The sequence below is a fragment of the Carcharhinus amblyrhynchos genome, unplaced genomic scaffold (genome assembly GCF_965287045.1).
Source record: "Carcharhinus amblyrhynchos unplaced genomic scaffold, sCarAmb.v2.hapA scaffold_430, whole genome shotgun sequence".
Classification (NCBI taxonomy): Eukaryota; Metazoa; Chordata; class Chondrichthyes; order Carcharhiniformes; family Carcharhinidae; genus Carcharhinus; species Carcharhinus amblyrhynchos.
The window spans coordinates 25,616-53,348 of record NW_027650170.1 but is presented as its reverse complement, the minus strand read 5'-3'; the positions used below and the strand labels follow the sequence as shown (position 1 = coordinate 53,348).

Below are 27,733 nucleotides of genomic sequence, written 5' to 3'. Positions count from 1 at the left end.
CGCCCGTCACAGCAGGGGAGGGGAGCAAGCCTGGAACCTCCCTCCCCGGGGACTGGGACGGACTCCACTCTCCGACTGGCAGCCAGAGGTAAGTTCTCCCAAAAACCAGCCCTGGGCGCAAACGCCTACCGCGATCCATGGCGCGCGGAGCTGACCCCCGGAGAAACTCTTCTCCCTCCCGCTCAGGTCCCCCGAGAATCAGGAAACTTTTTTTTTATTCGAGGGTAACTTCTATTTCAGCGTGAAACTCGCCAGGCAGGGATTGGAAAGTTGGGAGTTGAACTGACGTTCGGTTCCGCTGTATTTTGTTTTTTTTTTAAATGGAGCAAATTCTCTGCGTCCCCGAACGCATTAGCCGAGGCTCATCTGTCTGCCAGACCGCCTCCTCGGAGACTTTTAAACAAATCGGAGGCTTTTATATCGCGAGTGTTTCGGCAGCTCAACAGCTGGCTAAACTGTTGACTTCCTGTGGCTCAGGGTTTTTCTTTCTGCACTCTCCTGCCCGCTGGACTTTAAAATCAGAATATCCTGCGAGCGATTCGCGACGGTTGCATGAATTCTGTCTGCAGTCGGTAACGCTGCCACGATCAAAGGATTTTGTCGACCGATGGGTTCTGTTCGGAGAGCAGTCATCTCGATATCCCTCCCCGCTCCCCGCACGAATCCGGTTCCCTTTCCTGAACCACTGGTCTGGGACCCTGCTAATTGTCCATATATATTTGAGCAAGTCCCACATTCTCCCCCGACCCCCGTGGGAGTGAGTCCCACATTCTCCCCCCCGTGGGAGCGAGTCCCACATTTTCTGATGCGATATCTCAGTGCTGTTGATCCCATTTCCACAGCTGAGTGGGGGGGACGGGGGGACAGTATTGCTGTGAGTTCCCCAGGAAGAGGTCTGACACCAGGTTTAAGTAACTCAGTAGCCAGAGCGTGTGGATTAGTGAATAGTTGGGGCTCTCTCTCTCTCTCTGTCAATCTCTCTGTCCCTCTCCCTCCCTCTCTTGCACCCCCCCCATCCCTCTCTCCCTCCCGCCCCTCTCTCCCCCCACCTCCTGTCCCTCTCTCCCCCCACCTCCTGTCCCCCTCTCCCCCCACCTCCTGTCCCTCTCTCCCCCCACCTCCTGTCCCTCTCTCCCCCCCCCTCCTGTCCCCCTCTCCCCCCCATCCCTCTCCCCGCCGTCCCTCTCCCCCCATGCCTCTCTCCCTCCGCGTCCCTCTCTCCCCATCCTCTGTCCCTCTCCCCCCACTCTGTCCCTCTCTCCCTCCACGTCCCTCTCTCCCTGCCCTCTGTCCCTCTCCCCGCCGTCCCTCTCTCCCCACCGCCTCTCTCCCTCCGCGTCCCTCTCTCCCCATCCTCTGTCCCTCTCCCCCCACTCTGTCCCTCTCTCCCTCCACGTCCCTCTCTCCCTGCCCTCTGTCCCTCTCCCCGCCGTCCCTCTCTCCCCACCGCCTCTCTCCCTCCGCGTCCCTCTCTCCCCATCCTCTGTCCCTCTCCCCCCACTCTGTCCCTCTCTCCCTCCACGTCCCTCTCTCCCCACCGTCCCTCTCTCCTCCTCCCGTCCCTTTCTCCCCCGCCGTCCCCCTCTCCCCACCCACCTTCTGTCCCTCTCCCCCTCCTCCCCTGTCCCTTCCTGCTACGGGGCTGATGATCTGACCAAGGTAACTACCCCCCTTAGCCTGATCTCCCCAAGTAATGTGCCTCAGAAGTTGTGGGCAAATTGAGAAAAGGCACATCCTGTCAAAGTTTTTCACCATACACTCACCAGGACAGATGCGAGAATACCAAATTTTCAAAGAGTGCTGATCGGCTGGTGGAGTTGCCTCCTAATTGGTCAGGGCGTTGCCATGGAGAGTGTACCAGGGAATTATTCTCCCCCCACCCCACCCCACCCCACCCCATCCCACCGCCTAAGCTTTTGTTTAATTGTTAAAAAAAACGACGCAATGCCTGTGCGCATACCTTTTGGTTGCGGAGGCAGGTCCCTACCTGTGGATGGATGTCCATCCCGACGCGCAGGCCGTGCCGTGGGGAATCCGGCCGCGGGAATCTTCGATCGGTGGTCCGCCGCCGCCCTTCCCGGCGCACTCGGGAGTGTTCCTCGGGCGCTGCCCTGCCGCGGAATCGCTCCGTCTTGTGGCACGTTTTGCCTCCCTGCGCCGTGGCGAGATCAGGGAGCCTTCCCTAGGCCTCCCTGTGCTTGGGCACAGCGGAGTGGTGCACAGCAAGATCCCACGGCATCACAGAGCCCTTTGTTTGGTTGGGGGGGGGGGGGTGGCGGGAGTTGCACCGGGGGAGAGGTGGAAGACGAGGAGGAGTTTTGTTGAGGTGGGGGGGGGGGAGCGGTGGAGGGGCAAAAAGTTGCCTCCTCTTTGAAATGCAATCCCCCCACTCCACCCCCCCCAAGTGAGTTGTTGAACTTGGGCCAATTGAATGCTTGCTAATGTCTCCGACAGGCTCAGTCTAGGAGTCTGGGATCCCGGGGGGACCAGGAAGCTTGTGTACCCCCTCCCCACCATCCCCGACACCCATCCCAGATCAAAAAATGGCGCACCATGATATGGCCAAATACCTCAACATCGATGAGGATCAAATCCTCAGCAAGCTCTCCGAGGCCGAACTTCAGCAGCTGGACTACGAGCTGGCAGAGATGGACCCCGAGGTGAGGGGGAACACCGGGAGGGTCGGTGCTGAGGGAGCGCCGCACTGTGGGGAGGGTCGGTGCCGAGGGAGCGCCGCACTGTGGGAGGGTCGGTGCCGAGGGAGCGCCGCACTGTGGGAGGGTCGGTGCTGAGGGAGCGCCGCACTGTGGGAGGGTCAGTGCCGAGGGAGCGCCGCACTGTGGGAGGGTCGGTGCCGAGGGAGTGCCGCACTGTGGGAGGGTCGGTGCTGAGGGAGTGCCGCACTGTGGGGAGGGTCGGTGCCGAGGGAGCGCCGCACTGTGGGAGGGTCGGTGCTGAGGGAGCGCCGCACTGTGGGGAGGGTCAGTGCTGAGGGAGCGCCGCACTGTGGGAGGGTCGGTGCCGAGGGAGCGCTGCACTGTGGGAGGGTTGGTGCTGAGGGAGCTCTGCACTGTGGGGAGGGTCGGTGCTGAGGGAGCCCCGCACTGTGGGAGGGTCGGTGCTGAGGGAGCCCCGCACTGTGGGAGGGTCGGTGCTGAGGGAGCGCCGCACTGTGGGGAGGGTCGGTGCTGAGGGAGCGCCGCAGTGTGGGAGGGTCGGTGCTGAGGGAGTGCCGCACTGTGGGGAGGGTCGGTGCTGAGGGAGCGCCGCACTGTGGGAGGGTCGGTGCTGAGGGAGCGCCGCACTGTGGGTTTGTATGGGTACTTGATGGGAGTTATGTGTGTCTGGGGGGAAATATGGGTATGGTGTTGGGGGATATAGGCATCGGTCACAGCCTCTAGGTTTCATAAACTAACTAAGTCTCCCTCCCTCTCCATCTCACTTACCCTCCCACACTCTCTCTGTCTCTTTCTCTGTCTCTCCCTCTCTCTGTCTCCCTGTTTCTGTCTCTCTCTGTCTCTGTCTCTCTCTGTCTCTCTCTCTCTGTCTCTCTCTCTCTGTCTCTCTCTCTCTCCGTCCCTCTCTCTGTATCTCTCTCTCTCTCTCTCTCTCTCCGTCCCTCTCTCTGTATCTCTCTCTCTCTCTCTGTCTCTCTCTCTCTCTGTCCCTCTCTCTGTCTCTCTCTCCCTCGTACAGAACGCTCTCCTGCCAGCAGGATTGAGACAGCGAGACCAGACGAAGAAGGACCCAACAGGTCCATACGACCGTGACCAGCTGCTGGGTTACCTGGAGAAGGAGGCGATGGAGGTGGCGGACAGGGAGGACTTGATCCCGTTCACCGGTGAGAAGAGAGGTGAGGACCGGGGTGGGGGTGGGGTGAATGCAGTCGCTGTGTCTGAGAGCTCGCACCTCGAGGCCTCAAGGTCCGCTGGCCAGTGGAGGGTGTCGTGGAGGGAGAGGATGAACGACTGGCCCCCTTGAGTGCGCTGGCGGGGGGCACAGACTCATCTGTGATGCCCCACACAGTCGAAGTGCCGCCTTCCTCGTTTGCAGAGAGTGCGTAAGTCTGACAAGAGGGGAGTTTCCATTGGGATTGAGGAATATGGGGTGGGGGGGGGTTTTAGGATAATGAATTTGATAGTCATAACCAAACTCAACAGCAAAGTGGGGCTGATGGCCTCCTCCTGCTTAGAGTTTCCATCTAACCCCCAGGATGTTGATAGTGGGGGGGAATTCAGTGATGGTCAATGGTAACCCCCAGGATCGGAGTTGAGGGCAGGTTGGAGAGGTTGGGTTTGTATCCGCTGGGAGGCAGAATGAGAGGTGACTGGATTTAAAGCTTTTAGGTCCCGAGGGGTCTTGACAGGGTCGATGTGGAGAGGAGTTATCTCTTGTGGAAGAATCTAGAACTTATTCGTAGAGGGAGCTTTACTCTGTATCTAACCCCGTGCTGTACCTGTCCTGGGAGTGTTTGATGGGGGGACAGTGTAGAGGGAGCTTTACTCTGTATCTAACCCCGTGCTGTACCTGTCCTGGGAGTGTTTGATGGGGGGACAGTGTAGAGGGAGCTTTACTCTGTATCTAACCCCGTGCTGTACCTGTCCTGGGAGTGTTTGATGGGGGGGACAGTGTAGAGGGAGCTTTACTCTGTATCTAACCCCGTGCTGTACCTGTCCTGGGAGTGTTTGATGGGGGACAGTGTAGAGGGAGCTTTACTCTGTATCTAACCCCGTGCTGTACCTGTCCTGGGAGTGTTTGATGGGGGGACAGTGTAGAGGGAGCTTTACTCTGTATCTAACCCCGTGCTGTCCCTGTCCTGGGAGTGTTTGATGGGGACAGTGTAGAGGGAGCTTTACTCTGTATCTAACCCCGTGCTGTACCTGTCCTGGGAGTGTTTGATGGGGGGGACAGTGTAGAGGGAGCTTTACTCTGTATCTAACCCCGTGCTGTACCTGTCCTGGGAGTGTTTGATGGGGGGACAGTGTAGAGGGAGCTTTACTCTGTATCTAACCCCGTGCTGTACCTGTCCTGGGAGTGTTTGATGCGGGGAGTGTAGAGAGGGCTTTACTCTCTATCTCTCTCTCTGTCTGTCTCTCTCTCTCTCTCTCTCCCCTGTTTAACCCTCTCTCTCTCTCTGCCCTGTTTAACCCCCTCTCTCTCTCTGCCCTGTTTAACCCCCTCTCTCTCTACACTCTGTTTAACCCTCACTCTCTCTCCCTCTCTCCCCTGTTTAACCCCCTCTCTCTCCCTCTCTCCCCTGTTTAACCCCCTCTCTCTCTCCCGTTTAACCCTCTCTCTCTCTCTCTTTCTCCTGTTTAACCCTCTCTCTCTCTCCTGTTTAACCCTCTCTGTCTCTCCTGTTTAACCCTCTCTCTCTCTCCCCTGTTTAACCCTCTCTCTCTCTCCTGTTTAACCCTCTCTCTCTCTCCCCCCCGTTTAACCCTCTCTCTCTCCCTCCCGTTTAAACCTCTCTCTCCCCCCCCCGTTTAACCCTCTCTCTCTCTCCCCCCTGTTTAACCCTCTCTCTCTGCCCCCCGTTGTTTAACCCTCTCTCTCTCTCCCCCCGTTTAACCCTCTCTCTCTCCCCCCCGTTTAACCCTCTCTCTCTCTCCCCTGTTTAACCCTCTCTCTCTCCCCTGTTTAACTCTCTCTCTCTCTCCCCTGTTTAACTCTCTCTCTCTCTCCCCTGTTTAACCCTCTCTCTCTCTCCCTCCCCTGTTTAACCCTCTCTCTCTCCCCCCCCGGTTAACCCTCTCTCTCTCCCCCCCCCGGTTTAACCCTCTCTCTCTCCCCCCGCTGTTTAACCCTCTCTCCCCCCCGTTTAACCCTCTCTCTCTCCCCGCTGTTTAACCCTCTCTCTCTCTCTCCCCCTGTTTAACCCTCTCTCTCTCTCCCTCCCCTGTTTAACCCTCTCTCTCTCTCCCTCCCCTGTTTAACCCTCTCTCTCTCTCTCTCCCCTGTTTAACCCTCTCTCTCTCTCTCTCCCCTGTTTAACCCTCTCTCTCTCCCCCCCCCCCCCGGTTTAACCCTCTCTCTCTCCCCCCGCTGTTTAACCCTCTCTCCCCCCCGTTTAACCCTCTCTCTCTCCCCGTTTAACCCTCTCTCTCTCTCTCCCCTGTTTAACCCTCTCTCTCTCTTCCCCCGTTTAACCCTCCCTCTCTCTCTCCCCTGTTTAACTCTCTCTCTCTCCCCTGTTTAACCCTCTCTCTCTCTCTCCCCCCTGTTTAACCCTCTCTCTCTCTCCCCCCCGTTTAACCCTCTCTCTCTCCCTCCCGTTTAAACCTCTCTCTCCCCCCCCCGTTTAACCCTCTCTCTCTCTCCCCCCTGTTTAACCCTCTCTCTCTGCCCCCCGTTGTTTAACCCTCTCTCTCTCTCCCCCCGTTTAACCCTCTCTCTCTCCCCCCCGTTTAACCCTCTCTCTCTCTCCCCTGTTTAACCCTCTCTCTCTCCCCTGTTTAACTCTCTCTCTCTCTCCCCTGTTTAACTCTCTCTCTCTCTCCCCTGTTTAACCCTCTCTCTCTCTCCCTCCCCTGTTTAACCCTCTCTCTCTCCCCCCCCGGTTTAACCCTCTCTCTCCCCCCCCCGGTTTAACCCTCTCTCTCTCCCCCCGCTGTTTAACCCTCTCTCCCCCCCGTTTAACCCTCTCTCTCTCCCCGCTGTTTAACCCTCTCTCTCTCTCTCCCCCCTGTTTAACCCTCTCTCTCTCTCCCTCCCCTGTTTAACCCTCTCTCTCTCTCCCTCCCCTGTTTAACCCTCTCTCTCTCTCTCTCCCCTGTTTAACCCTCTCTCTCTCTCTCTCCCCTGTTTAACCCTCTCTCTCTCCCCCCCCCCCGGTTTAACCCTCTCTCTCTCCCCCCGCTGTTTAACCCTCTCTCCCCCCCGTTTAACCCTCTCTCTCTCCCCGTTTAACCCTCTCTCTCTCTCTCCCCTGTTTAACCCTCTCTCTCTCTTCCCCCGTTTAACCCTCCCTCTCTCTCTCCCCTGTTTAACTCTCTCTCTCTCCCCTGTTTAACCCTCTCTCTCTCTCTCCCCCCCTGTTTAACCCTCTCTCTCTCTCTCTCCCCTGTTTAACTCTCTCTCTCTCTCTCCCCTGTTTAACCCTCTCTCTCTCTCTCCCCTGTTTAACCCTCTGTCTCTCTCTCTCTCTCCCCTGTTTAACCCTCTCTCTCTCTCTCCCCCCTGTTTAACCCTCTCTCTCCCCCCTGTTTAACCCTCTCTCTCCCCCCTGTTTAACCCTCTCTCTCTCCCCCCGCTGTTTAACCCTCTCTCCCCCCCATTTAACCCTCTCTCTCTCCCCGCTGTTTAACCCTCTCTCTCTCTCTCCCTCCCCTGTTTAACCCTCTCTCTCTCTCCCTCCCCTGTTTAACCCTCTCTCTCTCTCTCTCCCCTGTTTAACCCTCTCTCTCTCTCTCTCCCCTGTTTAACCCTCTCTCTCTCCCCCCCCCCCCGGTTTAACCCTCTCTCTCTCCCCCCGCTGTTTAACCCTCTCTCCCCCCGTTTAACCCTCTCTCTCTCCCCGTTTAACCCTCTCTCTCTCCCCTGTTTAACCCTCTCTCTCTCTTCCCCCGTTTAACCCTCTCTCTCTCTCTCCCCATTGTTTGACCCTCCCTCTCTCTCTCCCCTGTTTAACTCTCTCTCTCTCCCCTGTTTAACCCTCTCTCTCTCTCTCCCCCCTGTTTAACCCTCTCTCTCTCTCTCTCCCCTGTTTAACTCTCTCTCTCTCTCTCCCCTGTTTAACCCTCTCTCTCTCTCTCTCCCCTGTTTAACCCTCTCTCTCTCTCCCCCCTGTTTAACCCTCTCTCTCTCTCTCCCCTGTTTAACCCTCTGTCTCTCTCTCTCTCTCCCGTTTAACCCTCTCTCTCTCTCTCCCCCCTGTTTAACCCTCTCTCTCCCCCCTGTTTAACCCTCTCTCTCCCCCCTGTTTAACCCTCTCTCTCCCCCCTGTTTAACCCTCTCTCTCTCTCTCCCCCCTGTTTAACCCTCTGTCTCTCTCTCCCCCCTGTTTAACCCTCTGTCTCTCTCTCCCCCCTGTTTAACCCTCTCTCTCTCTCTCCCCTGTTTAACCCTCTGTCTCTCTCTCTCCCCCCTGTTTAACCCTCTCTCTCACTCCCCCCTGTTTAACCCTCTGTCTCTCTCTCTCCCCCCTGTTTAACCCTCTCTCTCTCTGCCCCCTGTTTAACCCTCTCTCTCTCTCTCTCCCCCCTGTTTAACCCTCTGTCTCTCTCTCCCCCTGTTTAACCCTCTGTCTCTCTCTCTCCCCCCTGTTTAACCCTCTCTCTCTCTCTCCCCCCTGTTTAACCCTCTCTCTCTCTCTCCCCCCTGTTTAACCCTCTCTCTCTCTCCCCCTGTTTAACCCTCTCTCTCTCTCCCCCCTGTTTAACCCTCTCTCTCTCTCTCCCCCCTGTTTAACCCTCTCTCTCTCTCCCCCCTGTTTAACCCTCTCTCTCTCTCCCCCCTGTTTAACCCTCTCTCTCTCTCTCCCCCCTGTTTAACCCTCTCTCTCTCTCCCCCCTGTTTAACCCTCTCTCTCTCTCCCCCTGTTTAACCCTCTCTCTCTCTCCCCTGTTTAACCCTCTGTCTCTCTCTCTCCCCCCTGTTTAACCCTCTCTCTCTCTCTCCCCCCTGTTTAACCCTCTCTCTCCCCCCTGTTTAACCCTCTCTCTCTCTCTCCCCCTGTTTAACCCTCTCTCTCTCTCTCTCTCCCCTGTTTAACCCTCTCTCTCTCTCTCTTCTCCCCTGTTTAACCCTCTCTCTCTCTCTCTCCCCCTGTTTAACCCTCTCTCTCTCTCTCTCCCCTGTTTAACCCTCTCTCTCTCTCTCCCCCCTGTTTAACCCTCTCTCTCTCTCTCCCCCCTGTTTAACCCTCTCTCTCTCTCTCCCCCCTGTTTAACCCTCTCTCTCTCTCTCCCCCCTGTTTAACCCTCTCTCTCTCTCTCCCCCCTGTTTAACCCTCTCTCTCTCTCTCCCCCCTGTTTAACCCTCTCTCTCTCTCTCCCCCCCTGTTTAACCCTCTCTCTCTCTCTCCCCCCTGTTTAACCCTCTCTCTCTCTCCCCCTGTTTAACCCTCTCTCTCTCTCTCCCCCCTGTTTAACCCTCTCTCTCTCTCTCTCCCCCCTGTTTAACCCTCTCTCTCTCTCTCCCCCCTGTTTAACCCTCTCTCTCTCTCTCCCCCCTGTTTAACCCTCTCTCTCTCTCCCCCGTTTAACCCTCTCTCTCTCTCTCCCCCCTGTTTAACCCTCTCTCTCTCTCTCTCCTCCCTGTTTAACCCTCTCTCTCTCTCTCCCCCCTGTTTAACCCTCTCTCTCTCTCTCCCCCCTGTTTAACCCTCTCTCTCCCCCCTGTTTAACCCTCTCTCTCTCTCTCTCCCCTGTTTAACCCTCTCTCTCTCTCTCCCCCCTGTTTAACCCTCTCTCTCTCTCTCCCCCCTGTTTAACCCTCTCTCTCTCTCTCCCCCTGTTTAACCCTCTCTCTCTCTCTCCCCCCTGTTTAACCCTCTCTCTCTCTCTCCCCCCTGTTTAACCCTCTCTCTCTCTCTCCCCCCTGTTTAACCCTCTCTCTCTCTCTCCCCCCTGTTTAACCCTCTGTCTCTCTCTCCCCCCTGTTTAACCCTCTCTCTCTCTCTCCCCCCTGTTTAACCCTCTGTCTCTCTGTCCCGTACAGGAAAGCCATTTGTCGCGAAGGAGAGGGAGAAGACACAGTTTGAGAAAGATGCGGAAGTGATTCTGGAGCCAGAACTGGAGGAGGCTCTGGCCAACGCCACAGATGCGGAGATGTGTGACATTGCCGGTACGGGAAGCCTGAACCCCAGGGAGGGGAGGGGGGGCATCTGAGACAGGACTGGGGTGACCGAAGGCCAGGTGCAAGGGCAAACCAGGGGCAGAGGTTGGTGCTGAGGCAGAGCCGCACTGTGGGGAGGGTCGGTGCTGAGGGAGCGCCGCACTGTGGGGAGGGTCGGTGCTGAGGGAGAGCCGCACTGTGGGGAGGGTCGGTGCTGAGGGAGCGCCGCACTGTGGGGAGGGTCGGTGCTGAGGGAGCGCCGCACTGTGGGGAGGGTCAGTGCTGAGGGAGCGCCGCACTGTGGGGAGGGTCGGTGCTGAGGGAGCGCCGCACTGTGGGGAGGGTCGGTGCTGAGGGAGCGCCGCACTGTGGGAGGGTCGGTGCTGAGGGAGCGCCGCACTGTGGGGAGGGTCGGTGCTGAGGGAGCGCCGCACTGTGGGGAGGGTCGGTGCTGAGGGAGCGCCGCACTGTGGGGAGGGTCAGTGCTGAGGGAGCACCGCACTGTGGGGAGGGTCGGTGCCGAGGGAGCGCCACACTGTGGGGAGGGTCGGTGCTGAGGGAGCGCCGCACTGTGGGAGGGTCGGTGCTGAGGGAGCGCCGCACTGTGGGAGGGTCGGTGCTGAGGGAGCGTCGGTGCTGAGGGAGCCGCACTGTGGGAGGGTCGGTGCCGAGGGAGCGCCGCACTGTGGGAGGGTCGGTGCCGAGGGAGCCGCACTGTGGGGAGGGTCGGTGCCGAGGGAGCGCCGCACTGTGGGGAGGGTCGGTGCCGAGGGAGCGCCGCACTGTGGGGAGGGTCAGTGCTGAGGGAGCGCCGCACTGTGGGAGGGTCGGTGCCGAGGGAGCGCCGCCATTGGATGACGAATAGGGACGGAGGTGAAGTTCTCCTCGATGATCTGGGCACATTGCTGATTGCGGGATCTTGCTGTGCCCAAAATTGGCCTTTCCGGCGACCGATCTTCCAAAGGAGGATGCCCCCCCCACCGGCTCCCTCCTGTGGCAACACCCACTCTAGAGCCCGGGACGGGAACCCTTCAGCGAGCGCTCCCTATCCGAGAGGGAGCGCTTGGAGGCAGCCTGGGGTAGGCGGGGTGCTGGCTGGGTCGGGCAGGCCGGATGCTGAGAGTGCCTGTGCACTGGAGAATGGGTGAGGCCAAAGGCCACTCCGCCCATCAGCACCTGTCCCACCTCTTCCCAAGAGGCTTTGCGATGAGTGCCTCTGAGTCCCAGCTCCTCCTGCCCCCACCCGGATCATGGTCTTTTGGGAGTTTTCCCCTGAGGGAGAGGTGTCTTTGAAGAGGTGAGGGTGCTCGGAGGTGGGGTGGGGGTTTGCGAAGAGGGTGTTGAAAGGGGCAGGCGGCTGGTGGGGAGACAGGGTCCCTCGCGCTCCGAGCTGTCAAGGACATATTTTCCGATGGGATAAAATTACCGGACAGGGAATGTCAGAATGGATCAAGTTGCTCCTTAACACAGGGAAAGTTAAATGTCACTGAACAAGACCCAACTTCACATCGGAGTGAGTAACACTCTGAAACTGGATTCAAACTGTGTCCCCAAACCGCAACCGGTGATGTACACCCACCCCCTCCCTATCTCTGTAACCCCTCCCAGCCCCTACACCCCCTCCCTATCCCTGTAACCCCCTCCAGCCCCTACACCTCCTCCCTATCCCTGTAACCCCCTCCAACCCCTACACCCCCTCCCTATCTCTGTAACCTCCTCCAGCCCCGACACCCCCTCCCTATCCCTGTAACCCCTCCCAGCCCCCTACACCCCCTCCCTATCTCTGTAACCCCCTCCAGCCCCGCTACACCCCCTCCCTATCTCTGTAACCCCCTCCAGCCCCCTACACCCCCCTCCCTATCTCTGTAACCTCCTCCAGCCCCCTACACCCCCTCCCTATCTCTGTAACCTCCTCCAGCCCCGCTACACCCCCTCCCTATCTCTGTAACCCCCTCCAGCCCCCTACACCCCCCTCCCTATCTCTGTAACCCCCTCCAGCCCCCTACACCCCCTCCCTATCTCTGTAACCTCCTCCAGCCCCTACACCCTCCTCCCTATCTCTGCAACCCCCTCCAGCCCCCTACACCCCCCTCCCTATCTCTGTAACCTCCTCCAGCCCCCTACACCCCCTCCCTATCTCTGTAACCTCCTCCAGCCCCTACACCCCCTCCCTATCTCTGTAACCTCCTCCAATCCCCTACACCCCCTCCCTATCTCTGTAACCTCCTCCAGCCCCCTACACCCCCTCCCTATCTCTGTAACCTCCTCCAGCCCCGCTACACCCCCTCCCTATCTCTGTAACCCCCTCCAGCCCCCTACACCCCCTCCCTATCTCTGTAACCTCCTTCTGCCCCTACACCCCCCTCTCTATCTCTGTACCCTCCTCCAGCCCCCTACACCCCCTCCCTATCTCTGTAACCCCCTCCAGCCCCCTACACCCCCCTCCCTATCCCTGTAACCCCCTCCCAGCCCCTACACCCCCTCCCTATCCCTGTAACCCCCTCCAGCCCCCTACACCCCCTCCCTATCTCTGTAACCTCCTCCAGCCTCTACACCCCCTCCCTATCTCTGTAACCTCCTCCAGCCTCTACACCCCCTCCCTATCTCTGTAACCCCCTCCAGCCCCCTACACCCCCCTCCCTATCTCTGTAACCCCCTACACCCCCTCCCTATCTCTGTAACCTCCTCCAGCCTCTACACCCCCTCCCTATCTCTGTAACCTCCTCCAGCCTCTACACCCCCTCCCTATCTCTGTAACCCCCTCCATCTCCCCTACACCCCCCTCCCTATCTCTGTAACCCCCTACACTCACTTTCTATCTCTGTAACCTCCCCCGATCCCTGCATCCCTTCCACATTCTCCCCCCACTCCCCCTCATGGGAGCGAGTCCCACATTCTCCCCCCCTCCGTGGGAGCGAGTCCCACATTCTCCCCCCCACCGTGGGAGCGAGTCCCACATTCTCCCCCCGCCGTGGGAGCGTGAGAGAGATGGGACTGTTGACACCCAGGTAAAGTACCTTAACACCGCCTCAAGTGGTGGTGGAGCGGGGGGGGGGGAGTGTAGGAGGTGGTCTCAGGGACACTGACCCGACAAGACATTTACTTGGATACCAGTGACAGCTGCAATGTCCAAGAAGCGAAGGATAAAATCTCCCGGGGCCCGTCTCCCCTTCCATCTCCAATTCCCACAGCTCAGCAACTGGACACGGGCCAACTGGCCTCCCACCTGCTGCCCAGAATAGAACACATTCCAAAAACATCCCAGTGTTTGATGGAGACAGTGTAGAGGGAGCTTTACTCTGTATCTAACCCCGTGCTGTACCTGTCCTGGGAGTGTTTGATGGGGGGGGACAGTGTAGAGGGAGCTTTACTCTGTATCTAACCCCGTGCTGTACCTGTCCTGGGAGTGTTTGATGGGGGGACAGTGTAGAGGGAGCTTTACTCTGTATCTAACCCCGTGCTGTACCTGTCCTGGGAGTGTTTGATGGGGACAGTGTAGAGGGAGCTTTACTCTGTATCTAACCCCGTGCTGTACCTGTCCTGGGAGTGTTTGATGGGGGGGACAGTGTAGAGCGAGCTTTACTCTGTATCTAACCCCGTGCTGTACCTGTGCTGGGAGTGTTTGATGGGGGGACAGTGTAGAGGGAGCTTTACTCTGTATCTAACCCCGTGCTGTACCTGTCCTGGGAGTGTTTGATGGGGGGGACAGTGTAGAGGGAGCTTTACTCTGTATCTAACCCTGTGCTGTACCTGTCCTGGGAGTGTTTGATGGGGGACAGTGTAGAGGGAGCTTTACTCTGTATCTAACCCCGTGCTGTACCTGTCCTGGGAGTGTTTGATGGGGGGGACAGTGTAGAGGAAGCTTTACTCTGTATCTAACCCCGTTCTGTACCTGTCCTGGGAGTGTTTGATGGGGGGACAGTGTAGAGGGAGCTTTACTCTGTATCTAACCCCGTGCTGTACCTGTCCTGGGAGTGTTTGATGGGGGGACAGTGTAGAGGGAGCTTTACTCTGTATCTAACCCCGTGCTGTACCTGTCCTGGGAGTGTTTGATGGGGGGACAGTGTAGAGGGAGCTTTACTCTGTATCTAACCCCGTGCTGTACCTGTCCTGGGAGTGTTTGATGGGGGGACAGTGTAGAGGGAGCTTTACTCTGTATCTAACCCCGTGCTGTACCTGTCCTGGGAGTGTTTGATGGGGGGACAGTGTAGAGGGAGCTTTACTCTGTATCTAACCCCGTGCTGTACCTGTCCTGGGAGTGTTTGATGGGGGGACAGTGTAGAGGGAGCTTTACTCTGTATCTAACCCCGTGCTGTACCTGTCCTGGGAGTGTTTGATGGAGGGGACAGTGTAGAGGGAACTCTACTCTGTATCTAACCCTGTGCTGTACCTGTCCTGGGAGTGTTTGATGGGGGGGACAGTGTAGAGGGAGCTTTACTCTGTATCTAACCCCGTGCTGTCCCTGTCCTGGGAGTGTTTGATGGGGGGACAGTGTAGAGGGAGCTTTACTCTGTATCTAACCCCGTGCTGTACCTGTCCTGGGAGTGTTTGATGGGGGGACAGTGTAGAGGGAGCTTTACTCTGTATCTAACCCCGTGCTGTACCTGTCCTGGGAGTGTTTGATGGGGGGGACAGTGTTGAGGGAGCTTTACTCTATATCTAACCCTGTGCTACTGTTTCACAGCGATCCTGGGAATGTATAAACTGATGAGTAACAAGCAGTATTACGATGCTCTTGGAAGTGGTGTTATAATGAACACAGAAGGAATTAACAGTAAGTAAAATTCCTTTGCCTAATTTAGCGATATTTCTACTGCCTTTCTCGATACACTGCGGTAACTTTCTGTTGGATATTTACGGATAGCTACCTTCAAATCGATCACTCGAGCAGACAGTTTAGTCTTTCCAGACTATTCGACTGTGGACGGCATCGCAAACTCCTCAATCTCCACCATCCTCATCCCTCTGGTTCATGGGCGGATATGGGGAATTCACTGGATCCCACCCCCCCACCTTGGAAATTTCAAGTCCCCCTTTACCTGCACTCCCCCCCTCCACCATCATTGTAGGTACACCCACAGTGCTGTTAGAGAGGGAGCTCCAGGATTGTTATTGGACATCAGTCAGTCCCCATGTGTGTGGGGTAGGTACACCCACAGTGCTGTTAGGGGGGGAGTTCCGGGATTGTTATTGGACATCAGTCAGTCCCGGTGTGTGTGGGGTAGGTACATCCACAGTGCTGTTAGAGAGGGAGTTCCGGGATTGTTATTGGACATCAGTCAGTCCCCGTGTGTGTGTGTGGTAGGTACACCCACAGCGCTGTTAGGGAGGGAGTTCCGGGATTGTTATTGGACATCAGTCAGTCCCCGTGTGTGTGGGGTAGGTACACCCACAGTGCTGTTAGAGAGGGAGTTCCGGGATTGTTATTGGACATCAGTCAGTCCCCATGTGTGGGGTAGGTACACCCACAGTGCTGTTAGAGAGGGAGTTCCGGGATTGTTATTGGACATCAGTCAGTCCCCATGTGTGGGGTAGGTGCACCCACAGTGCTGTTAGGGAGGGAGTTCCGGGATTGTTATTGGACATCAGTCAGTCCCCGTGTGTGTGGGGTAGGTACACCCACAGTGCTGTTAGGGAGGGAGTTCCGGGATTGTTATTGGACATCAGTCAGTCCCCGTGTGTGTGGGGTAGGTACACCCACAGTGCTGTTAGGGAGGGAGTTCCGGGATTGTTATTGGACATCAGTCAGTCCCCGTGTGTGTGGGGTAGGTACACCCACAGTGCTGTTAGGGAGGGAGTTCCGGGATTGTTATTGGACATCAGTCAGTCCCCATGTGTGGGGTAGGTACACCCACAGTGCTGTTAGGGAGGGAGTTCCGGGATTGTTATTGGACATCAGTCAGTGCCCGTGTGTGTGGGGTAGGTACACCCACAGTGCTGTTAGGGAGGGAGTTCCGGGATTTTGACCCCAGCCGCAGTGAAGGAACGGCCGATATATTTCCCAGTCGGGATGGTGAGGGGCTCGGAGGGGGGGGGGTGAACTTGCAGGGGGTGGTGTTCCCCATGTGTCTGCTGCACGCCCCCACCCCCCCACACCTTGGCCTTCTAGATGGTAGAGGTGGTGGGTTTGGAAGGTGCTGTGGAAGGAGCCTTGGTGAGTCGCTGCGGGGCATCTTGTAGATGGTACACACGGCTGTGTGGGTGGTGGAGGGAGTGAGTGTTTGTAGTGTGCACTCAAATCCAATCACCCAGCATCGAAATGACCATCACGGAAACCCTACAGCGCAGAAGGAGGCCATTCGGCCCATCGAGTCTGCACTGACCACAATCCCACCCAAGCCCCTATCCCTGGTACCCCACATATTTATTCTGCTAATCCCTTGACACTGAGGGAGAATTTAGCACGGCCAATCCACCCTAACCCGCACATCTTTCAGACTGTGGGAGGAAACCGGAGCACCCGGAGGAAACCCACGCAGACACGGGGAGAATGTGCAGACTCCACACAGACAGTGACCCGAGCCGGGAATCGAACCCGGGTCCCTGGCGCTGTGAGTGAGCAGCACTAACCACCGTGCCCCCCACCATGAGAGAGGAGAGGGAGAGGGGAGGAGGGTCTGGGTGGGGGGAAATTAAGAGACAGAGTATAAGGGAGAGAGTCGAGGAGGAGAAGGGCAGAGGGGGAGGGACAGACAGAAAGAGACAGAGGGGAGTAAGAGACACAGGGTGAGGGAGAGCGGGAGTGAGAGAGGTAGGGAGAGAGGGAGGATGACGGAGAGAGGGGAAGGAGGGCGGCACAGCGAGGCTAGCACTGCTGCCTCACAGCGCCAGGCACCCGGGTTCGATTCCCGGCTCGGGTCACTGTCTCTGTGGAGACTGCACATTCTCCTCGTGTCTGCGTGGGTTTCCTCCGGGTGCTCCGGTTTCCTCCCACAGTCCGAAACATGTGTAGGTTAGGTGGATTGGCCATGCTAAATTGTCTCTTAGTGTCCAAAGATGTGTAGGTTAGGGTGGATTGGCCGTGCTAAATTGTCCCTTAGTGTCCAAAGATGTGCAGGTTAGGGTGGATTGGCCATGCTAAATTGCCCCTTAGTGTCCAAAAATGTGCAGGTTAGGGTGGATTGGCCGTGCTAAATTGTCCCTTAGTATCCAAAGATGTGTAGGTTAGGGTGGATTGGCCGTGCTAAATTGTCCCTTAGTATCCAAAGATGTGTAGGTTAGGGTGGATTGGCCGTGCTAAATTGCCCCTTAGTATCCAAAGATGTGTAGGTTAGGGTGGATTGGCCGTGCAAAACTGTCCCTTAGTGTCCAAAGATGTGTAGGTTAGGTGGATTGGCCATGCTAAATTGTCCCTTAGTGTCCAAAGATGTGTAGGTTAGGGTGGATTGGCCATGCTAAATTCTCACTCAGTGTACCTGAGCAGGCTCCGGAGTGCAGCAACTCGGGGATTTTCACAGTAACTTCATCGCAGTGTTAATGTAAGCCTTACTTGCGACACTAATAAATAAACTTTAACAACTGACTCAAGAACAGCTTCTTCCCTGCTGCTAAGAGACAGCTGAGGGAGAATTTAGCATGGCTGATGCACCATAGCCAGCACGTCTTTCGGACTGTGGGAGGAAACCGGAGGTCCCGGAGGAAACCCACGCAGACACGGGGAGAATGTGCAGACTCCACACAGAGCCGGGAATGGAACCCGGGTTCCCTGGAGCTGTGAGGCAGCAGTGCTAACCCACTGTGCCACCGTGCCGGGAGGAAGTGGGGGATTTTCACAGTAACTTCACTGCGGCGTTAATGTCAGCCGACTAATAAACCTGAAGGGTTGCGGAGATGAGGCCGGGGTGGGGGGATGGTGGACTTAGAAGGGGGGTGGGTGGGCTGGAGGGGCCGAATGGCCTACCCCTGCCCCGGATTCCTCTGCCTGGGCGATGGAGTGAAGCCGTTCCTTTCTCCGTCCCCGCACGCAGGTGTGGTCAAACCGGATAGCTACGAGTACAAATCATTCCCTGATGAGCCTCCAAACGACACCAACGTGGAGGAGACCCTCCGGAAGATCAAGAACAACGATCGCGACCTGGTCGAAGTCAACCTCAACAACATCAAGGTGAGACCTTCCCCAGAAACCCACACCGACTGGAGGCCATTTGTGCCTTCCGCGCTAGCCCAGCGCCAGCTTCATTTGCCTGGGACATGGGCGTCGGTGGCAGGGCCAGCATTTATTGCCCCTCCCCAGTTGTCCTTGGAGTGTCAACCACATTACTCTGGAGTAAGCTAGTGCTCATTACGGGCCCCCAATGGCTGTCACTTACTTTCTGTAGCTGAAATGGATGCAATGTGTGTACCTGCTCTTCCTGTCCGCCAAGATCAGGGCCCCATGCACTAATATATGTAGCGACAAATGCACCTCACGGTGAGGCTGACAGACCACCACCATGGAATCCCCCCCACTTTGGCCTCCTCTTCTACAGAAGGACCATCCCACCAGATTTGGGATGCCAGGTGGCACAGTGGGTTAGCACTGCTGCCTTACGGCACCAGGAATCCGGGTTTGATTCCCGGCTCGGATCACTGTCTGTGCAGAGTCTGCACAATCCCCCCCCCAAGTCTGCATGGGTTTCCTCTGATTTCCTCCCACAGTCCAAAGATGTGCAGGTTCACTGGAGTGGCCATCCAAAATTATTCCTTTGTATCCAAAGATGCGTACATTAGGTGGATTGGCTGAGCTAAATTGTCCCTTAGTGTCCAAAGATGTGCGGGTTGGGTGGACACTGTCCCCCCTCAAACACTCCCAGGACAGGTACAGCACGGGGTTAGATACAGAGTAAAGCTCCCTCTACACTGTCCCCCCATCAAACACTCCCAGGACAGGTACAACACGGGGTTAGATACAGAGTAAAGCTCCCTCTACACTGCCCCCCCATCAAACACTCCCAGGACAGGTACAGCACGGGGTTAGATACAGAGTAAAGCTCCCTCTACACTGTCCCCCCATCAAACACTCCCAGGACAGGTACAGCACGGGGTTAGATACAGAGTAAAGCTCCCTCTACACTGTCCCCCCTCAAACACTCCCAGGAGAGGTACAGCACGGGGTTAGATACAGAGTAAAGCTCCCTCTACACTGTCCCCCCCATCAAACACTCCCAGGACAGGTACAGCACGGGGTTAGATACAGAGTAAAGCTCCCTCTATACTGTCCCCCATCAAACACTCCCAGGACAGGTACAGCACAGGGTTAGATACAGAGTAAAGCTCCCTCTACACTGTCCCCCCCATCAAACACTCCCAGGACAGGTACAGCACGGGGTTAGATACAGAGTAAAGCTCCCTCTACACTGTCCCCCCATCAAACACTCCCAGGACAGGTACAGCACAGGGTTAGATACAGAGTGAATCTGGATTCTGTCTCCCCTCTCACAGGACATTCCTGTACCAACGTTGAAGGAGTTTGCAGAAGCCTTGAAGCAGAACACACAGGTGAAGAAATTCTCCATGGTGGCTACTCGTAGCAATGACCCCGTTGCCCATGTGAGTACGAGATCGCAGCGCAATGGAAGTTCTGTAGTGATCGTGTTTCTCAGTTCTGTAATTGTGAGAGACAGTGAACTCGGGGTCAGGATTTACTTTCAAAACAAGTGCCGTGAGGGCAAGAAAACGTGAGTTTCTGATTTGCTTCCTGGGTGAGATTTACCATGCAATCTCGCAGCAAGAGCCCAGATACGATTCCTGCCAGTAGGGGGAGGATGTGGAGTGTCAGCTCACTGGGAAAGCCAGCTGCTGAGCTCTAGGGGGTGCCATTGTGTGCAGGGAGATTTCTTGCTCATCCGCAACACCCCCCAAATCTCCGCCAGCGTACCCTCTTTCACACACCTGAGCTCCCCTTCCCACCCTGCCCCCCCCACCCCCGTCATTCCCGGGTTACTGCTGGGAACGTGTTGCACTGTGGGAGGGTTGGTGCCGCGGGAGCGCCGCACTGTGGGAGGATCGGTGCCGAGGGAGCGCCGCACTGTGGGAGGGTCGGTGCCGAGGGTCGGTGCCGAGGGAGCGCCGCACTGTGGGGAGGGTCGGTGCTGAGGGAGCGCCGCACTGTGGGGAGGGTCGGTGCTGAGGGAGCGCCGCACTGTGGGGAGGGTCGGTGCTGACGGAGCGCCGCACTGTGGGGAGGGTCGGTGCTGAGGGAGCGCCGCACTGTGGGGAGGGTCGGTGCTGAGGGAGCGCCGCACTGCGGGAGGGTCGGTGCCGAGGGAGCGCCGCACTGTGGGGAGGGTCGGTGCCGAGGGAGCGCCGCACTGTGGGGAGGGTCGGTGCCGAGGGAGCGCCGCACTGCGGGAGGGTCGGTGCCGAGGGAGCGCCGGTGCCGAGGGAGCGCCGCACTGCGGGAGGGTCGGTGCCGAGGGAGCACCGCACTGCGGGAGGGTCAGTGCCGAGGGAGCGCCGCACTGCGGGAGGGTCGGTGCCGAGGGAGCGCCGCACTGCGGGAGGGTCAGTGCCGAGGGAGCGCCGCACTGCGGGAGGGTCGGTGCCGAGGGAGCACCGCACTGTCGGGGGCGATGCACAGAAGAGTGCTTGATGTGTCTGTTGTATTGAGCGCAGGCCACATGCCCGCCAGGGAGAAACCTAAAGCGGTTTTATTTTTTAAAAATGCAAGTCACGGTATGAGTGTTATCTGTAGGAAAACTCTGTCTGTGATATTACACTAAATAAGTTCCCAATCTTATCACCACACTCGGTGCAGAGTGCAGTCTATCGATAAGGCAGTGCAGTGCTGACTGAGGTGGTGCAGGTTACAATATTCCCACTCCGTCCAATTCCTTCTCCGTGAACCTGAACTGGGGTCTCATTGTCTTTTGCTACTTGTCAGTCCTTCCCGGAGAATTATTTATAGCGAGGGGGATAGAATATAAAAGTAGGGAGGTCTTGCTGCAACTGTACAGGGCACTGGTGAGGCCGCAGCTGGAGTACTGTGTGCAGTTTTGGTCGCCGCACTTACGGAAGGATATATTGGCCTTGGAGGGAGTGCAGAGGAGGTTCACCAGGCTGATTCCGGAGATGAGGGGGTTGGACTATGAAGAGAGACTAAATAGACTGGGTCTGTACTCGTTGGAGTTTAGAAGGATGAGGGGGGATCTTATACAGATGTATAAAATAATGAAAGGGATGGATAGGGTAGAGGTAGAGAGATTCTTCCCGCTCAGAAAGGACAGCAGGACTAGAGGACACAGCCTCAAGATAAGAGGGGGGACAGTTTAGATCAGAGTTGAGGAGGAACTTCTTCACTCAAAGGGTGGTGAATCTCTGGAATTCTCTGCCCGTTGAAGTGGTGGAGGCTACCGCGCTGAATATATTTAAGTCACGGGTAGATAGGTTTCTGATAGACAGGGGAATTAAGGGGAGAGAGCGGGAAAGTGGAACTGATCCACTTCAGATCAGCCATGATCTTATTGAATGGCGGGGCAGGCTCGAAGGGCTAGATGGCCTACTCCTGCTCCTATTTCTTATGTTCTTATTAGTGTCACAAGTCGACTTACATTAACCCCACAACGAAGTTACTGTGACATTCTCCTAACTCCCGTTCGGGTTACACTGAGGGAGAATTTACCATGGCCAATCCACACTAACCAGCACGTCTTTCGGACTGTGGGAGGAAACCGGAGCACCCGGAGGAAACCCACGCAGACACGGGGAGAATGTGCAGTCTCCACACAGACAGTGACCCGAGGCCGGGAATCGAACCCGGGTTCCTGGCGCCGTGAGGCAGCGGTGCTAACCCCGCTGTGCTGCCTCTCCTTTGCCAGACTCACAACTGGAATGGGTGTGTTGCTTCACAAGGGAAGGTTGGAGAGGTTTGGTTAGTGTCCACTCGGGGTTGGGAGACGATGAAGGGATTCGATCGCTTGGCGATGAGCGGGATTCCAGGCAGTCATGGTGAGACAGTCACTGATCAATCCGTAAGGAATTCAGGAGATTGGGGAATGGGGGGGAATGCGAGACTCGCTCCCACGGAGGGGGAGAACCTGGGACTCGCTCCCACGGAGGGGGAGAACCTGGGACTCGCTCCCACGGAGGGGGAGAACCTGGGACTCGCTCCCACGGAGGGGGAGAACCTGGGACTCGCTCCCACGGAGGGGGAGAACCTGGGACTCGCTCCCACGGTGGGGGAGAACCTGGGACTCGCTCCCACGGAGGGGGAGAACCTGGGACTCGCTCCCACGGAGGGGGAGAACCTGGGACTCGCTCCCACGGAGGGGGAGAACCTGGGACTCGCTCCCACGGAGGGGGAGAACCTGGGACTCGCTCCCACGGAGGGGGAGAACCTGGGACTCGCTCCCACGGAGGGGGAGAACCTGGGACTCGCTCGGTAAGAAGTGAATTTCCATGGAGATTTGATAAAGTGTGGTTTGATTTTTGTCTCAGGCCCTGGCTGCTATGTTGAGGGAGAACTCCACACTACTGAGTCTTAACATCGAGTCGAATTTCATTAGTGGTACAGCGATGGTGGATATTGTCAGGGCAATGAAGGAGAATAAAACCCTAACAGAACTCAAAATAGATAACCAGGTGAGTACGTGAACACAATCCTCACCAAGTGGTGAACCCCAGTCCGCAGATCAACCCACACTGGGGTACGGGTCCCACACACACTGACTCTCGCTGGGGTCCCACACACACTGACTCTCACTGGGGTACGGCTCCCACACACACTGACTCTCACTGGGGTCCCACACACACTGACTCTCACTGGGGTACGGGTCCCACACACACTGACTCTCACTGGGGTACGGGTCCCACACACACTGACTCTCACTGGGGTACGGGTCCCACACACACTGACTCTCACTGGGGTACGGGTCCCACACACACTGACTCTCACTGGGGTACGGGTCCCACACACACTGACTCTCACTGGGGTACGGGTCCCACACACACTGACTCTCACTGGGGTACGGGTCCCACACACACTGACTCTCACTGGGGTCCCACACACACTGACACTCACTGGGGTACGGGTCCCACACACAGACTCTCACTGGGGTCCCACACACACTGACTCTCACTGGGGTACGGGTCCCACACACACTGACTCTCACTGGGGTACGGGTCCCACACACACACTGACTCTCACTGGGGTCCCACACACACTGACTCTCACTGGGGTACGGGTCCCACACACACACTGACTCTCACTGGGGTCCCACACACACTGACTCTCACTGGGGTACGGGTCCCACACACACTGACTCTCACTGGGGTACGGGTCCCACACACACTGACTCTCACTGGGGTACGGGTCCCACACACACACTGACTCTCACTGGGGTCCCACACACACTGACTCTCACTGGGGTACGGCTCCCACACACACTGACTCTCACTGGGGTACGGGTCCCACACACACTGACTCTCACTGGGGTCCCACACACACTGACTCTCACTGGGGTCCCACACACACTGACTCTCACTGGGGTACGGGTCCCACACACATTGACTCTCACTGGGGTCCCACACACACTGACTCTCACTGGGGTCCCACACACACTGACTCTCACTGGGGTCCCACACACACTGACTCTCACTGGGGTCCCACACACACTGACTCTCACTGGGGTCCCACACACACTGACTCTCACTGGGGTCCCACACACACTGACTCTCACTGGGGTCCCACACACACTGACTCTCACTGGGGTACGGGCCCCACACACACTGACTCTCACTGGGGTACGGGTCCCACACACACTGACTCTCACTGGGGTACGGGTCTCACACAGACTGACTCTCACTGGGGTACGGGTCCCACACACACTGACTCTCACTGGGGTACGGGTCCCACACACACTGACTCTCACTGGGGTCCCACACACACTGACTCTCACTGGGGTACGGGTCCCACACACACTGACTCTCACTGGGGTACGGGTCTCACACACACTGACTCTCACTGGGGTACGGGTCCCACACACACTGACTCTCACTGGGGTACGGGTCCCACACACACTGACTCTCACTGGGGTCCCACACACACATTGACTCTCACTGGGGTACGGGTCCCACACACACTGACTCTCACTGGGATCCCACACACACTGACTCTCACTGGGGTCCCACACACACTGACTCTCACTGGGGTACGGGTCCCACACACACTGACTCTCACTGGGATCCCACACACACTGACTCTCACTGGGGTCCCACACACACTGACTCTCACTGGGGTCCCACACACACTGACTCTCACTGGGGTCCCACACACACTGACTCTCACTGGGGTCCCACACACACTGACTCTCACTGGGGTCCCACACACACTGACTCTCACTGGGGTCCCACACACACTGACTCTCACTGGGGTCCCACACACACTGACTCTCACTGGGGTCCCACACACACTGACTCTCACTGGGGTCCCACACACACTGACTCTCACTGGGGTCCCACACACACTGACTCTCACTGGGGTCCCACACACACTGACTCTCACTGGGGTCCCACACACACTGACTCTCACTGGGGTCCCACACACACTGACTCTCACTGGGGTACGGGTCCCACACACACTGACTCTCACTGGGGTCCCACACACACTGACTCTCACTGGGGTACGGGTCCCACACACACTGACTCTCACTGGGGTACGGGTCCCACACACACTGACTCTCACTGGGGTACGGGTCCCACACACACTGACTCTCACTGGGGTACGGGTCCCACACACACTGACTCTCACTGGGGTACGGGTCCCACACACACTGACTCTCACTGGGGTCCCACACACACTGACTCTCACTGGGGTACAGGAAGATTAACTCTGGGTCTTTTTTTACTGTTTCCTCCCTCTCCCTCAGCGACACCAGTTGGGAGACGCCACAGAAATGGAGATTGCCAAGATGCTGGAACAGAACACCACGATCGTGCGATTTGGATATCATTTCACACAGCAAGGCCCACGGGCCCGTGCTGCTATCGCCCTGACGAAGAACAATGAACTATGTAAGGACGCCCCAATCTCGGAGCTCATTCCATCTCCCCCCTCCCCAAAGTAGACAACCAAAGTCCCGAAATGGGGAAAGGCTTTGGTGACACCGTGCTTACTGCCTCAGTGCCAGGGACCCGGGTTCAATTCCCGGCTCGGGTCACTGTCCATATGGAGTCTGCACATTCTCCCCATGTCTGCGTGGGTTTCCTCCAGGTGCTCTGGTTTCCTCCCACAGTGCAAAGATGTGCAGGTTAGGGGGATTGGCCATGCTAAATTACCCCTTGGTGTCCAAAGATGTGCAGGTTAGGTGGATTGGCCATGCTAAATTGCCCCTTGATGTCCAAAGATGTGCAGGTTAGGGTGGATTGGCCATGCTAAATTGTCCCTTAGTGTCCAAAGATGTGCAGGTTAGGGTGGATTGGCCATGCTAAATTGTCCCTTAGTGTCCAAAGATGTGTAGGTTAGGGTGGATTGGCCATGCTAAATTGCCCCTTAGTGTCCAAAGATGTGTAGGTTAGGGGGATTGGCCATGCTAAATTGTCCCTTAGTGTCCAAAGATGTGTAGGTTACGGGGATTGGCCATGCTAAATTGTCCCTTAGTGTCCAAAGATTTGGGAGATCAGTGGGATAAAGATGTGGGATTATGACGAAAGAGTAGTGGGGGGACTGGGCTTGGGGTTGAGCATCAGTATTTACTGTTGAGAAAAGCATGGATGTTCGGGAACTTGGGGAAATAAATAGTGATGTGTTGAGGAGTGAATATATTACAGAGGAGGTGGTGCTGGAAGTCTTAAAGCACATCAAGGTAGATCAATCCCCGGGACCTGATGAAGTGTGTCCCAGGACATTGTGGGAGGATAGGGAGGAAATTGCGGGTCCCCTAGCCGAGATATTTGAATCATCGATAGTCACGGGTGAGGTGCCTGAAGATTGGAGAATGGCAAATGTTTTGTTTTGGTCTAAAAAGGGCTGCAGGGAAAAGCCTGGGAACTACAGGCCAGTGAGCCTCACATCTGTGGTGGGTAAATTGTTGGAAGGTATTTTGAGCGACAGGATCTACAGGCATTTAGAGACGCAAGGACTGATTAGGGACAGTCAGCACGGCTTTGTGAGTGGAAAATCATCTCTCACAAATTTGATTGAGTTTTTTGAAGGGGTAACCAAGAAATGGGGGCAGTGCAGTTGATGTTGTCTACATGGACTTTAGCAAGGCCTTTGACAAGGTACCGCATGGTAGGTTGTTGCATAAAGTTAAATCTCTCGGGATCCAGGGTGAGGTATCTAAATGGATACAAAATTGGCTTCTTGACAGAAGCTAGAGGGTGGCTGTCGAGGGTTGTTTTTCAAACTGGAGGCCTGTGACCAGCCTCAGGGATCAGTGCTGGGCCCACTGTTATTTTATATTAATGATTTGGATGAGAATATAGGAGGCATGGTTTGCAGATGACACCAAGATTGGTGGCACAGTGGACAGTGAAGAAAGTTATCTCCAATTGCAATGGGATCTTGATCAATTGGGCCAATGGGCTGACGAATGGCAGATGGAGTTTAATTTAGACAAATGCGAGGTGATGCATTTTGGTAGATTGAACCAGGGCAGGACTTACTCAGTTAATGGTAGGGCATTAGGGAGAGTTACAGAACAACGAGATCTAGGGGTACAGGTTCATAGCTCCTTGAAAGTGGAGTCCCAGGTGGACAGAGTGGTGAAGAAGGCATTCGGCATGCTTGGTTTCATCGGTCAGAACATTGAATACAGGAGTTGGGACGTCTTGTTGAAGTTGTACAAGACATTGGTAAGGCCACACTTGGAATACTGTGTACAGTTCTGGTCACCCTATTATAGAAAGGATATTATTAAACTAGAAAGAGTGCAGAAAAGATTTACTAGGATGCTACCGGGACTTGATGGATTGAGTTATAAGGAGAGGCTGGGATAGACTGGGACTTTTTTCTCTGGAGCGTAGGAGGCTGAGGGGTGATCTTATAGAGGTCTATAAAATAATGAGGGGCACAGATCAGTTAGACAGTCAATATCTTTTCCCAAAGGTAGGGGAGTCTAAAACTAGAGGGCATAGGTTTAAGGTGAGAGGGGAGAGATACAAAAGAGTCCAGAGGGGTAATTTTTTCACACAGTGTCTGGAATGAGCTGCCAGAGGTAGTAGTAGAGATGGGTACAATTTTGTTTTTTAAGAAGCACTTAAGATAGTCACACTGGATACGATGGGTGTAGAGGGATAAGGGCCAAATGTGGGCAATTGGGATAAGCTTAGGGGGTTTTAAAAAAAAAGGGGCAGCGTGGATAAGTTGGGCCGAAGGGCCTGTTTCCCTGCTGTAAACCCCTGTGACTCTTAGATGCTCTGTCGGAGAGTCAGTACAGATCCCGTGGGCCGAATGGCCTCTTTCTGCAGTGGAGGGATTCTGCGTTGGTGTGTCGAGTGCCCTGGTGGGGTGGGGGTCAGTCAGGGAGGGAGAGGGTCATGCCAAGGGGCGGGGGCAAAGTTCAAGAAAGAGGGCGAGGCGTCTCAGGTGTCCGAGGTGGCATCCAGGAAGGGTAAGGTCCAAGCGCGGACTGATATTTTGCGGGGTGATGGATGGGAGTCGGGGTTATCGACTATTAATGGCTGGTCTCTCTTTCTCTCCCCACCACCCCACCCACCTCCGCAGTGCGCCAGCAGAGAAAGCGATGAGAGCAAGACTGCGACCTTTAAGATGGATTTGCAAACTGTGCAGTGACTGTTGTCCTCTGTGTGTGTGTTTTTGTGTGTGTTTGTGTCCTGGGGGACAAGGGAGGGGGAGGATTTCCGTGCCTTCCAGGGCGATACAGACACGAGGGATGTTGTACCCAGCTGCTTGACGGAACCTCCGAGGCCAGGAGAAGATGGAAGCCCGAGAACTCTGGGCGAGGCCGGTTTGAGGAGGGGTTGTCGGGGCGAGGTTGGAGGCCGGGGCACGTTAAAATAAAATGGAGACATTACGAAA

The 27,733-nt window shown here is 56.4% G+C and overlaps 1 protein-coding gene across 1 annotated transcript; it reads left to right on the top strand.

Moving 5' to 3' along the window:
- tmod4 (tropomodulin 4 (muscle)) lies at positions 1-27,733 on the top strand. Its single transcript, XM_080183809.1, has 10 exons — positions 1-88; positions 2,455-2,660; positions 3,697-3,853; positions 9,661-9,786; positions 14,462-14,551; positions 17,745-17,881; positions 19,198-19,305; positions 22,192-22,335; positions 24,621-24,765; positions 27,419-27,733. The coding sequence occupies exons 2-10, from the start codon at positions 2,544-2,546 to the stop codon at positions 27,439-27,441; spliced, it is 1,047 nt and encodes a 348-aa protein (XP_080039935.1). The 5' UTR covers positions 1-88; positions 2,455-2,543; the 3' UTR covers positions 27,442-27,733.

Coding starts and splice junctions, on each gene's coding strand:
- tmod4 (XM_080183809.1), top strand. CDS start 2,544: ATGGCGCACCATGATATGGCCAAATACCTCAACATCGATGAGGATCAA. Junction 19,306..22,191: donor GCAATGACCCCGTTGCCCAT/GTGAGTACGAGA, acceptor TTTTTGTCTCAG/GCCCTGGCTGCTATGTTGAG. Junction 22,336..24,620: donor AACTCAAAATAGATAACCAG/GTGAGTACGTGA, acceptor CCTCTCCCTCAG/CGACACCAGTTGGGAGACGC.